This window comes from Anomaloglossus baeobatrachus, chromosome 1 (assembly GCF_048569485.1).
Source record: "Anomaloglossus baeobatrachus isolate aAnoBae1 chromosome 1, aAnoBae1.hap1, whole genome shotgun sequence".
NCBI classification, from domain to species: domain Eukaryota; kingdom Metazoa; phylum Chordata; class Amphibia; order Anura; family Aromobatidae; genus Anomaloglossus; species Anomaloglossus baeobatrachus.
In genome coordinates this window covers 263,587,320-263,600,061 of record NC_134353.1, presented here as the reverse complement: position 1 = coordinate 263,600,061, position 12,742 = coordinate 263,587,320, and the positions used below count along the sequence as shown (strand labels likewise).

General features: G+C 45.0%; 1 protein-coding gene across 1 annotated transcript in view; it reads left to right on the top strand.

The window, feature by feature from the left end:
• The window catches only part of LRIT3 (leucine rich repeat, Ig-like and transmembrane domains 3), a 65,635-nt gene extending 53,597 nt beyond the window's left edge, over window positions 1–12,038 (top strand). Inside the window, exons 3-4 of the mRNA XM_075349361.1 lie at window positions 4,288–4,593; window positions 10,936–12,038. Of these exons, the coding sequence (XP_075205476.1) occupies window positions 4,288–4,593; window positions 10,936–12,038 (1,409 nt within the window). The remainder of the gene's footprint in view (window positions 1–4,287; window positions 4,594–10,935) is intronic.
• Window positions 12,039–12,742: the final 704 nt, after the last annotated feature.

The window sequence follows — 12,742 nt, the reverse complement described above, 5'->3', positions numbered from 1 at the left end:
TTGTGCCCCACCAGGGTACACCCATCCAGCGGACATTGCTGAGTGCACCGCCACCAGGAAAGGCCGGGTGCAGGAAAGGACTGTGGCAGAGGCGGCCGAGACCTGGTCATCAGAGAAACCGGTGACCTGCCTCCTGACAAGGGTTCTGGGACCAGGATCTTTTGGTGGTGGTTGCAGGGAGGGATACCCAGGTAGAAACGTTTAAGTGATGCACCTCCCCTGCGTGGGATGAACCTGTTATGACTTACCTGTTGAAAATAAAAAGAAAAAAAATGTGTAACCAGTTTACCTTGCAGCCCAAGGACGTGCTGAAATTAACCAAGGGGGAATGTAGCACCCCTGAGACCATCAGGGTGCTACAAGGTTCTGCATCCCCACCAGGATGCGGGGCCTACCCCCTTAGGTACCCAGAACCTCAGTGCCGGTACCACCAAAAACCCAGGTAATCTCAGTTTTCCCCAACAATCCCCCATACAATGCTACCTAGCTATGGTGGGACCATGGTTGGCCGCCTAGAGGTGGAGCCACTCCAGTCATCTAGTTGACCAGGTGGGAGGGGCAGACTGTGGAGAGTAGTCGGGAACACAGGAAGTCAGTAGTCAGTCTACCTAAGTCGGTAGTCGGTCTAGAGTTGACAACCGAGGTGTAAAGGTGGAAGTGTAGTGACTCCCTCACTCGGGTTGACGGGGACCTGGTACCCAGGAGAGGTGATTGCCGGTGGAGTACGGTGGAGTACTCCCGGAACTACGCACCGACGGGGGACAGGACCCTAGGACAGGAAAGAGCTTCAAGTCGACCTGTTAACACCTGCACAGCAAAAGGGACCATCAAGAACTTTGCTGACCCTAAAGAATTCGAAGACTCAGTAACAAAGAGAGAGCCGGGGACAGGACCAGAGACTCCATCCCCACAGGGTTCATGCTACCGTCAGGCGAACAGAGGAGGACAAGCCACAAACAGGGACTCCCAATGTTCCATGCTACGGGGACCCACTTACCAGAGACAGGTTCAGGGGAGGAAGGTACCAGAACGCCAGACTGGCACTGGGACGAAGGGGACCTGGAGGCGAAACTAGCCGACCTCGGGCAACCAGTTAACACCTGAAAAGTGAGTAAACCAGTTGCACTGAATACCTATCTGGACTCCTTCTTCCGACGCCCACCGCACCATACACTCGCTGGGGCAATAGCTTACTTGCGGAGGGACTATCATGCTTGCTGCAATACCATCAGCCCCAGTAGAGACACTGCAGCGGCGGCTCCCTACCTTTATCCGCAACACCGCAAGTTGTGTCACACATAACTTTATTCACAAATCCCCTGTAAATATCTCCATTACAAAAAGGGCCAAGGGCACGGACCCGGGTAACGGCCACCATAGTGACATTCCCAAGAGAGACTTTGCCTGGAACCAAGTACCCCATATCCCTGGGTGCGACATATACAGTATATATATTGGCTTTCTTAAAAGGGTGGTTCATCCATATTTTTTATTGTCTAGTTTGATATTATATTGAGAAACAATGTTTTGCAACATATACAGTATATATGTATATTGGCTTTCTTAAAAGGGTGGTTCACCCATATTTTTTATTGTCTATGTCGATATTATATTGAGAAACAATGTTTCTCTCAAATACCTTATGTTGGCAATAGTGCCTGTGAGAGGCGCTATTGTACCGCCCCCACGCTAGCGGCCGAGCCGCTCGGATCTGGAGCTGTGGTGACTCGAGGGGTCTCCGGATTCGGGGGGTCCACGCGGACACTCGAATTAAAAGAAGAGGGGGGGGTATGTACAAAGGGGTTAGAAAGTTTGTGACGCCACCCACGGTGTGTGGTAATGTGAGGGACCACCGGTGCCGTTGGGGAGCCCAGTGGCAATGGTGTGGCAGCCTGATGTTTAACCCCTCCGTGGGTAGGGGGTTTGTGTCCCGGGGCCCATTGCATGGTTGGTGCTTGGGTGCCGTTGGGGATCGGGACAGAGGTTTTCAGTGTACTCACTCAGTCCAGGAATAACAACACCGACAGCTTGTAAGCCAGAATTCTGAGCACCACTGCAGCTTGTAGGGAGCACGCTTGGGTCCGTGCCCTTGGTGTTGCTGTTAGCCTGTGGCCCTGTACTTGGCATCTTTGTCTCTGTTTGGACCCTCGGGTATAAAACTCTTCGGGTCCCGCTCACCCATATGGCTAACGAAGTGAGCTTGCTCTCAGGGTTCATGCGTAGGATTTCTTTGGACTGTATTAGGAAAGTCCTATCTCATCGGTGCGCTAGTACCCCGATTTTGAAGCGGGTTGGGGATGAATCTTGAAGTCTTCACCCCCGTTGGGTAAATTACCGGAACGCGTGAAACTACTTTCCGGCCTATGGTCCACGTACCCTGTCATGCCCTGGCCCCTGCCCGATGATAGCTCAAGGCCGCCGGCTGCCCTCCTCGGCTGTCCGTGCCCCTTGACACTATCCCCTGCGATCGGGGTTCCAGCTCCTACCAGGCCCAGACCAACGTCTTCCACCTAGTAACTACAGGAGTCCTGCTCCCTGCCGGTGACCTCTCCCTCTCAGAGAGTCACCGCTTCAGTCTCCTCTCCTTTGCTCAACTCCAGCTCAACTCCTGCTCAACTGTCACTTTCTTCACTTTCCCCTTACCAACCCCCCATGTATGCAGCCTTATTCCCTTCAGGCCCCCCAATGGTGTGTCTGGTGGGTAAAGTGTAAAGTGTTCCTAGGATTTTGATTGGCTAAGCTGTTAGCAACACCAAAGGACCAGGATCCGTAACCAAGGAGGGTGGATACTGTGCAGAAGGGCAGATTGCACAATACCCTGTGACGACCTGATAGGCCAGGGCGTCACACTATTGCAGACCGCTGTTCCCCGCTCCGGTGACGTCACGTCAAGTTCCGCACACGTCATATTCCTGCGGCCGGCTGCAGTCTTCCTGACTCACTGAGCTGTGGGTGGTGTTTCACCGCTTGTCACAGCACAGCGCGTCTCCTGCTTGCAGCGTTCTGCTGTGAGGGAGGAGGGAGCAGATGGGCTGTGACAAGCAGTGAAACACCACTCACAGCTCAGTGAGTCAGGAAGACTGCAGCCGGCCGCAGGGATGTGACGTGTGTGGAACTTGACGTGATGTCCCTGGAGCAGGGAACAGCGGTCTGCAATAGCGCCTCTCACAGGCAATATTGCCAACACAGAGTATTTGAGAGAAACATTGTTTCTCAATATAATATTCAACTAGACAATAAAAAATATGAGTGAACCACCCCTTTAACTGTTTTTTTCTTACATTATTTTTTGTCCTTTTAGGGTACTTGAACGTGAGATCGTGTGTTCACTTGCACTATATATTGCAATGCCACAGTATGGGATGATGATAGGAGCTAGGGCATTCACGCTCTGGCAACTACTTCTTTTAAATACCACTGTTAGATATTGATAGCATCATCAAAATGCTAACATCTGTAGCTGGAGCTATGTAACAGCTGCCATCTAATATGTGTGGAGGGGGTTCAGCTTTTGATTCACCCCCATATCCCTAAGAATAAAGCGGGCTTTACACGCTACGACATCGCTAGCAATTGCTAGCGATATCGAGTGTGTAAGCACCCGCCCCCATCGTGTGTGCGATATCGTGTGTTCGCTGCCGTAGCGAACATTATCGCTATGGCAGCGTCACACGCACTTACCTGGTCGGCGGTGTCTCTGTGACTGCCGAACAATCCCTCTCTCAAGGGGGAGGTGCATTCGGCATCACAGCGACGTCACCGCAACGTCACTAAGCGGCCAGCCAATCAAAGTGGAGGGGCGGAGATGAGCGGGACGTAACATCCCGCCCACCTCCTTCCTTCCACATTGCGGCCGGCGGCAGGTAAGGAGACGTTCCTCGCCCCTGCGGTGTCCCACATAGCGATGTGTGCTGCCGCAGGAGCGATGAACAACATCGATAATCAACCATTACCGTTTTTTTGTTTTGGGGCGACCTCTGCATGGTGAACGATTTTCACCATTTTTGAGGTTGCTTAAGGTCGCTGGTAAGTGTCACACGCTGCGATATCGTTAATGACGCCGGATATGCGTCAGTAACAACGTGACCCCGACGATAAAACATTAACGATATCGTAACGTGTAAAGCCCCCTTTAGAATGCTGTGACATCTAGTGCAAATAAATCCTTGTATATATGCACATTTATAACTAACTCTATGAGTGTAAATTATAGATGCATACATTGAAGACAATATTTTATACCTATTTGTACCTATTTTATACCTATTTGTAATTGTTCTCCTCAAGGTCTACAAGACAACCCTTGGTTCTGTGATTGCCGCATTTCAAAGTTGATTGAACTTTCGAAGATAGTGGACCCACAAGTAATATTCCTGGATACAATGGTGGTCTGCAGTGGTCCTGAATCTCTTACTGGTATTCTCTTCCAAAAAGCTGAACTGGAGCAATGTCTCAAACCCTCTGTGATGACATCAGCCACCAAAATCACATCCCCATTGGGCAGCAATGTTCTACTGCGATGTGATGCCACTGGTTCTCCTACCCCACAATTAATCTGGAGTAGAACTAACAACTCAGCTGCTAATTATACAGGTAATATTAAACACATATTATATCATCATTAAAGGGAACGTGTCATTGAAAATAGTATCTGATCTGCAGGCAGGGTGTTATAGAGCAGGAGGAGCTAGTCAGATTGATATACATTTTTGTGGTAATAACTTGCATTTTAATAATAGAAATCCCTGGTGTTTATATGCACAAGAGTCCTACTAGGGATTGACAATCTTCCCTGCTGCAGAGATAGCTGTCGACCACTTAGTAGGACCGACCGGTGGACATGCATATAAACACCAGGTATTTCGATCATTAAAATACAAGTTATACTGAATGTTTTCTAACAAAAAAAATTCTACTTAACTTTTCCTGCTCTATAACATTCAGTCTACAGATCGGACTGCATATATGACATAACAGGTTCCTTTTATGTCAGCAGATATGTATAATGATTAACGATAAGTTCATTGGGATATTTCCATTCAATTTTACCTGGTATTTCAGACAATGGCATTAATGCAGAATAATATATTTGTGATTGTATAATAACTATATTTAGAAGGGAAATCCTTCTCTGAGAGTTAACTTAAAGCAAGGATAGGCCTGATTTCCATAAAATTGATCATTCATTGGTTTTAATACTCCGGCGTGGTAATGAAATACCGGAGGAACATGTCAAGAATGATCTCATAGATTTGCATGAGATTGTTTCTAACATCTGGTTCATAAGATATTGCACTGCACTAGTCCTATATAATTTAGAAAGTGTTTCCAAAGCCAAGATGTTGTCCTGCTAATCATAGACTTCTATAGATTTAGTTGAGATCACTATTGAATATGTGAGAAGTTAAGGATACCCACGTGTTGAAGGGATCACTTAGTTTCCTAAATGGCATAATATTTTAATTTTACAAAATTATTTTATGTTTTAAAAGATATTCTTTAAAAAAGCACCATTAAACCATTTTAGTTGATAGGTAACCCTCTGTAACCTGTCATACATTTTCAGAACTTGGTTCTGGCGTTTAATCTGCTGGCATAGTAAACTTACAGCAAAGCATTAACGTTCCTGCAACCTAGCAGGAACAGGGAGGAACCCCAGGAGAAGGTAGAAATGGCTTACTACCATTACTGAGGTCTTCTCTTTAGCAATGCAGATGTTTCTATTGCACCCGAAGTCTACCAACACATCTGAGCTGCAGTGCGGACAAAGATCTGCTATTAGTCTAAGACCCCTTTCACATTGCATTTTTCCCTACGTTTGCTGGTCCAGTCGGGGCATCCGTCTGAACCCCCTTCCCCTCCCCCGCAAAACGTGTTTCAGAGGCATGCGCCGGCAGGGCCATTGACTGGAATGGAGCACACTTCGTTAGCGTGGGCTCTGTTTTGTACCTACAGAAAACGTATATGTGCAAAAATGGTGCAAGACAGAGCACACGCTGACTCTGTCTGCTCCATTATAGTCAATGGGTACGTCAGCGCATGCGTCTGAAACACATTTTGCGGGAGGGGGGAGGGGGTTTGGACAGATGCCCAGACGGGACCAGCGAACGTAGGGAAAATGCAATGTGAAAGGGGCTCAAGAATAACACTGCTGAGCAAATACAGTGCTGGCCAAAATTTTTGGCACCCCTGCAATTCTGTCAGATAATACTCAGTTTCTTCTTGAAAATGATTGCAATCACAAATTCTTTGGTATTATTATCTTCCTTTAATTTGTCTTCAATGAAAAAAAAAATTGTCATAAAGCCAAATTGGATATAAATCCACACCAAACATAAAAAAGGGGGTGGACAAAAGTATTGGCACTGTTTGAAAAATCATGTGATGCTTCTCTAATTTGTGTAATTAACAGCACCTGTAACTTATCTGTGGCACCTAAGAGGTGTTGGCAATAACTAAATCACACTTGCAGCCAGTTGACATGGATTAATGTTGACTCAACCTCTGTCCTGTTCCTTGTGTATACCATATTGAGCATGGAGAAAAGAAAGAAGACCAAAGAACTGTCTGAGGACATGAGAATCCAAATTGTGAGGAAGCGTGAGCAATCTCAAGGCTACAAGTCCATCTCCAAAGACCTGAAAGTTCCTGTGTCTACGGTGCGCAGTATCATCAAGCAGTTTAAAGCCCATGGCACTGTGGCTAACCTCCCTAGATGTGGAAGGAAAAGAAAAATTAACGAGAGATTTCAACGCAAGATTGTGCGGATGGTGGATAAAGAACCTCGACTAACATCCAAACAAGTTCAAGCTGCCCTGCAGTCCAAGGGTACAACAGTGTCAACCCGTACTATCCATCGGCGTCTGAATGAAAAGGGACTGTATGGTAGGATACCCAGGAAGACCGCACGTCTTACCCCGAGACATAAAAAAGCCAGGCTGGAGTTTGCCAAAACTTACCTGAGAAAGCCTAAAACGTTTTGGAAGAATGTTCTCTGGTCAGATGAGACAAAAGTAGAGCTGTTTGGGAAAAGCCATCAACATAGAGTTTACAGGAAAAAAAAAGAGGCATTCAAAGAAAAGAACACGGTCCCTACAGTCAAACATGGCGGAGGTTCCCTGATGTTTGGGGGTTGCATTGCTGCCTCTGGCACTGGACTGCTTGACCATGTGCATGGCATTGTGAAGTCTGAAGACTACCAACAAATTTTACAGCATAATGTAGGGCCCAGTGTGAGAAAGCTGGGTCTTCCTTGGAGGTTATGGGTCTTCCAGCAGGACAATGACCCACAACACACTTCAAAAAGCACTAGAAAATGGTTTAATAGAAAGCACTGGAGACTACTAAAGTGGCCAGCAATGAGTCCAGACCTGAATCCCATAGAACACCTGTGGAGAGATCTCAAAATGGCAGTTTGGAGAAGACACCCTTCAAATCTCAGGGACCTGGAGCAGTTTGCCACAGAAGAATGGTCTAAAATTCCAGCAGAGCATTGTATGAAACCCATTGATGGTTACTGGAAGCGGTTGTTTGCAGTTATTTTGGCTAAAGGTTGTGCAACCAAATATAAGGCGGGCTTTGCACACTACGACATCGCAAGCCGGTGCTGCGATGCCGAGTGCGATAGTCCCCGCCCCTGTCGCAGCAGCGATATGTGGTGATAGCTGGCGTAGCGAAAATTATCGCTACGCCAGCTTCACATGCACTCACCTTGCACTGCGACGTCGCTCTGGCCAGCGACCCGCCTCCTTATTAAGGGGGCGGACCATGTGGTGTCATAGCGACGTCACACGGCAGGCGGCCAAAAGGAGCGGAGGGGCGGAGATGAGCGGGATGTAAACATCCCGCCCACCTCCTTCCTTCCGCATATCCAACGGGAGCCGCGGTGACGCCGGTAGGAGATGTTCCTCGCTCCTGCAACTTCACACACAGCGATGTGTGCTGCCGCAGGAGCGAGGAACAACATCGGACCGTAGCGTCGGCGTAATTATGGAATTCGTCGACGCTGCAGCGATGATACGATTACGACGCTTTTGCGCTCGTTAATCGTATCATCTAGGATTTACACACTGTGATGTCGAGAGCGACGCAGGAAGTGCGTCACTTTCAACATGACCCCACCGACATCGCACCTGCGATGTCGTAGTGTGCAAAGTGCCCCTTAGGCTAAGGGTGCAAATACTTTTGTCTGGCCCATTTTTGGAGTTTTGTGTGAAATGATCAATGATTTGATTTTTGTTTCATTCTCTTTTGTGTTTTTTCATTGCAAGCAAAATAAATGAAGATAATAATACCAAAGAATTTGTGATTGCAATCATTTTCAAGAAGAAACTGAGCATTATCTGATAGAATTGCAGGGGTGCCAATACGTTTGGCCAGCACTGTAGCTCTGCCACTGAGGTCAAAACACATGTAAATTAAGACAATTAAGCACCAGAGGAAAAGTGCCAAGATAACATATTTACTGCAAACCAGGGGGGCACTCACTGTGACTATACGTAACCAATAGTTATATGCAAAGAAAGCCGGAAGTTAGAAGTAGGAAGACTCTGTCTTGGGGCTAGTTACAAATAGTTTGCTTGAAAAAATGTAACTCTGGAACTGAGTCGAAGTAAACTTCAGTTACAGAGTGCTCGGAGATTAGTAGGTCCGCTTAATGTTGCGCAAATCTCGGAAACCATTCCTTGGTGCCTTGGTTCTGTGAGGGTCTATCCCAGCATAGCAGAGCGGTCTCCTGGTCTGCTAGGTGTGATGCTGCTGCTGGACGTCTTGACATCGGTGTCCCAAACACAACAAGGCGCCGGACACAGATTACACAGGAGCAGGATGGGTGATGTCACCACTGCGTATGGCGGCCTCCAGGGGCCAATCCAACGTGTATCGACACTGCTTGTTTATTCCTCAGGAAGCCGTGAAGGCAGGGGAGTGGTGAGCTTCTGAAGATCGATGTTGACAAAAAAGGTCATTAAAGGGTCGAACTCGTTTAGGTATTTTAAGGCTAGGTTCACATTTCTGTCAATTTGTATCAGTCACAATCCGCGGCTCTGGTAAACAACGGAATCCGTTTGGCAGATTCCGTTGTTCACATATACTTGTATGAGCGGCGGATTGTGACTGATGACGCTGCGTTGCATCCTCCGCCCGACTGATCAGTCGTGGAACGACTGATCGTCGGGCGACAGGAACGCAGCATGTAGCGTTTTTTGAGCAGCGGAATCCTTTTGATTTCGCTGCGCATGCTCTCTCTCGGCGGCCGAACGATCAGCTGATCGCCCGGCAGCTGCCTTCTGTGAGCGATCAGCTGATCACCCGGTGGCTGGCTGCTGTGAGCGATCAGATGATCACCTGGCGGCCGGCTAATGAGAGCGATCAGCTGATCGCTCTCATTAGCCGGCCGCCGGGAGATCATCTGTTCGCTCTCAAAAGCCGGCGGACGGCTATTGTGAACGATAAAGAAATAATGTTTGGAACACCATTCTAAGTCTGAACTGGGTGCAAAAACCTAAAATAACATCACTATATGGAGAGAAGGTATGCACACCAGTGACTATGCAAGGGGAATACATGTAATAGCACAAACTGCTGTGTGAATACTGGCCTGAAAAATACAATAGCTACATGTAAAAATGAAAAAATGAGAGTGGAATCTGCATTACTGCTATGAAATATGAATAAAGAGAAGTTTAGCTATTGAATTGATCAATGCAACAGAGCCCCAAACCTCTTCACGGTATTCTCTTATTTTTGGGGTCCCTAGCTAATGTATGTCCTCTCATGTAGTTAAAAAACTTACCATGTATGGGAAGTTGAGACCCAGGCTATAGATGTATAATGTGGACCGGCAAGGTATGGGTGGGGTCGGGTTCACAAACGAAAAACTGATCGCTCTCATTAGCCAGCCACCGTGAGATCATCTGTTCGCTCTCAAAAGCCGGCGGCCGGCTATTGTGAACGATCAGCTGATCGTTCTCTCTCTCACGTTTTACAACGGAGTCTGACAATGAATTCTTATTCTTGTCATCCATTGTACAACGCATCAGTCACAAGGGTCAAGCAACGCATATGACTGATGGAAAACAATGGAAATGTGAACCTAGCCTAAGGGTTATTTCACTGAGCTATAATTGTGGGTCTGTTAAAATATAACCTTTATTGAGTAATTTTAAAAAACAAACATACAAAACAAAAAGAGTTGATGTCACTCACAATAACCAATTTTTGGTAATGGGTGGTTTTCCTAACCAAGACAAATTTTTTTCCTGTAACAATAAACCTACAGTAAAGGTGCATAACCTAGCACATGATAGCATCAGTCTCTCATACTATTTAACTATCAGTATGCATTTAAATCTGCCTAAGCCCCGCCAGCTCCTGGAAATCTGGTTTGCTTCAGATTCACCAGTGCACCTCTCTGTGGTTATGTATAGGAGAAACGGTTCATATATAATAAGCTCATCCCTTGGGTATATATATATATATATATATATATATATATGTATATATATATATATATATATATATATATATATATATATATATATATATATAATTATACACACCTTTACTGTAGGAAAACCACACACTACCAAAAATTGCTTGGTTTGAGTGACACCAATGCTATTTGTTTTGTATACTCATTTTTTTTAAATTACTAATAAATGTATTTTATAAGACCCACAATTATGGATTAGTGACATATTTGTTTCCTTTGTGAGGAATATTTTTCTATTTGTTTCAATAGAGTGTAATTTAAGGTTTAATATCAGCAATATATAAAAAAAATATCTAAATGTACAATCAAATTGGTTTTAAAAGTACTAAAAAATAAACATACCATAAAGTGTCTAAATGACAAATTGCAAGTCAATGATATGACTTTTATAAGTTAGCACAATCTTTTCTTTCTAAGTGTGATTTCTCTCTTTCCATAAACAGTGATCCAGGAGTCTCCAGCAGATGGTGTGAGATGGTCAATCCTAAGTATGAATGGTATTTCCTACAAAGATGCAGGAGAATACCGATGCAAGGCTAAAAATTTGGCAGGCATATCAGAAGCATCAATAACTGTCTTAGTAGTTGGTGTTGTCACTACAACAGAATCACCACCACGGCAAGGATGGAGACTAGGAGCCGAGCAGACTATCAATCCGCAAACAGAGGCGAAGGAAGAAATTATCAGTACAAGCATGGCTTCATTCTCATTCTCCACAGAAATATCTACATCAACAACAGAGGAAACTACAGTAGAACAAACTGTGATGCCTACTATGCCTCCTACCTCCACATCAACAACAACCTGGGTCCAAGAGAAGAAATCACCAAAAATCATCAACGGCCAGAAAAAGGCTGCTAGCAACAAGAAAACACAACTTTCTCCGGGCAATAAAGAAGGTGAAGCGCTCAAAAATGTGGCTTCTAATACGGAAACAAATGCTGTTGTCCGTAACCTGAGGGTTATTACCGAAACAGAGGATCGGGTCACACTAACATGGAAGACAATGAACACCACAAATAGCTCGTCACTGACTGTGTTGTATTCAAAGTATGGGGAGGAAGAGATGTTACGATTGAGCACAGATCCAAGTAAAAATAAAGTAACAATTGATGGCTTACAGCCTAGCACAAAATACATGGCCTGTGTCTGCCCAAAATCAGCTCAGCCAAAGAAAGACCAATGCATTGTATTCTCTACAGACGTTCTGGTTAAAAATGTGGAGAGCGACTCCCAGGTGTCAGCCTTAGTAATAGTCAGCAGTATTGGCTGTGTATTGGTTTTGCCCATCATTATTTTCTTGCTTTATAAAGTTATTAAACTACAACGTAAGCCCCAGTCCACCGGGGAGGAAGACCTCCTAAAAGAGACTTATGTCAAATTTGAAACACTGTCCCTTAGAGCACGACCAATAAATGGTGGTGGGGAGCTATGGACACGCAGAGACACAACGGAATCGGAGAGACTTCTGTTGTGCTCACGGTCAAGTATGGACTCACAGGTGACTTTTAAAAGCGAAGGATCCAGGCCTGAATATTACTGCTGAAATTACTAGTCTAGCAAAGGTTTATTTTCTTGTGTTTTACATGTGGTTTATTTTTATTTTAAAAAATAAAATTAAAAAAGCTTATTAGTATGTTCATTTATGTAACTTTTTTATGGAACTACACTCAAAAGGCGATGTTTCACCTATATTGTTTTTTAATACTTAAAACCAGATAAACATATGTTTTTATAATCTGTTTTATGAGTGCAGATTTTTTAAACTCTTTTTGCTGCAGGTATAGGAGCAGCCATTTTGCTTCAGCATTTAGAAATATACTGTATTTTACATGGTTCATAAAAAGCAAACATTTTTCAAGAAAGTTTTGTAGGCATGCTTAGTGAGATGTGAGAAGTCCATTGTGCAGGGAGAGGGAGGAGGGGAGCATTGACCATCACTTATTGTGAATGGTGATCTTCGGTTACCTCTATACTGTAGAGGTGTTATCTGTCATCATCATTTCTGCGATAATGGGCTTAATATTGGACTTACAGTGAAAATGGCTAATTTTGTTTTCAACATTTAAATACTATCAGAAATGACTTGCACAATCACATCATAGTTAGACTGGCATTGGTTGGAAAGCTTATCCAACAATAAGGTACTGTAATGATATACAGTGTGACCACCCATATCCTGTCCACCGCCATTAACTTGAGAACGGCGGCAGCTATAGGCATAGAAGTAGTGTATAGGTATAGTAAAGT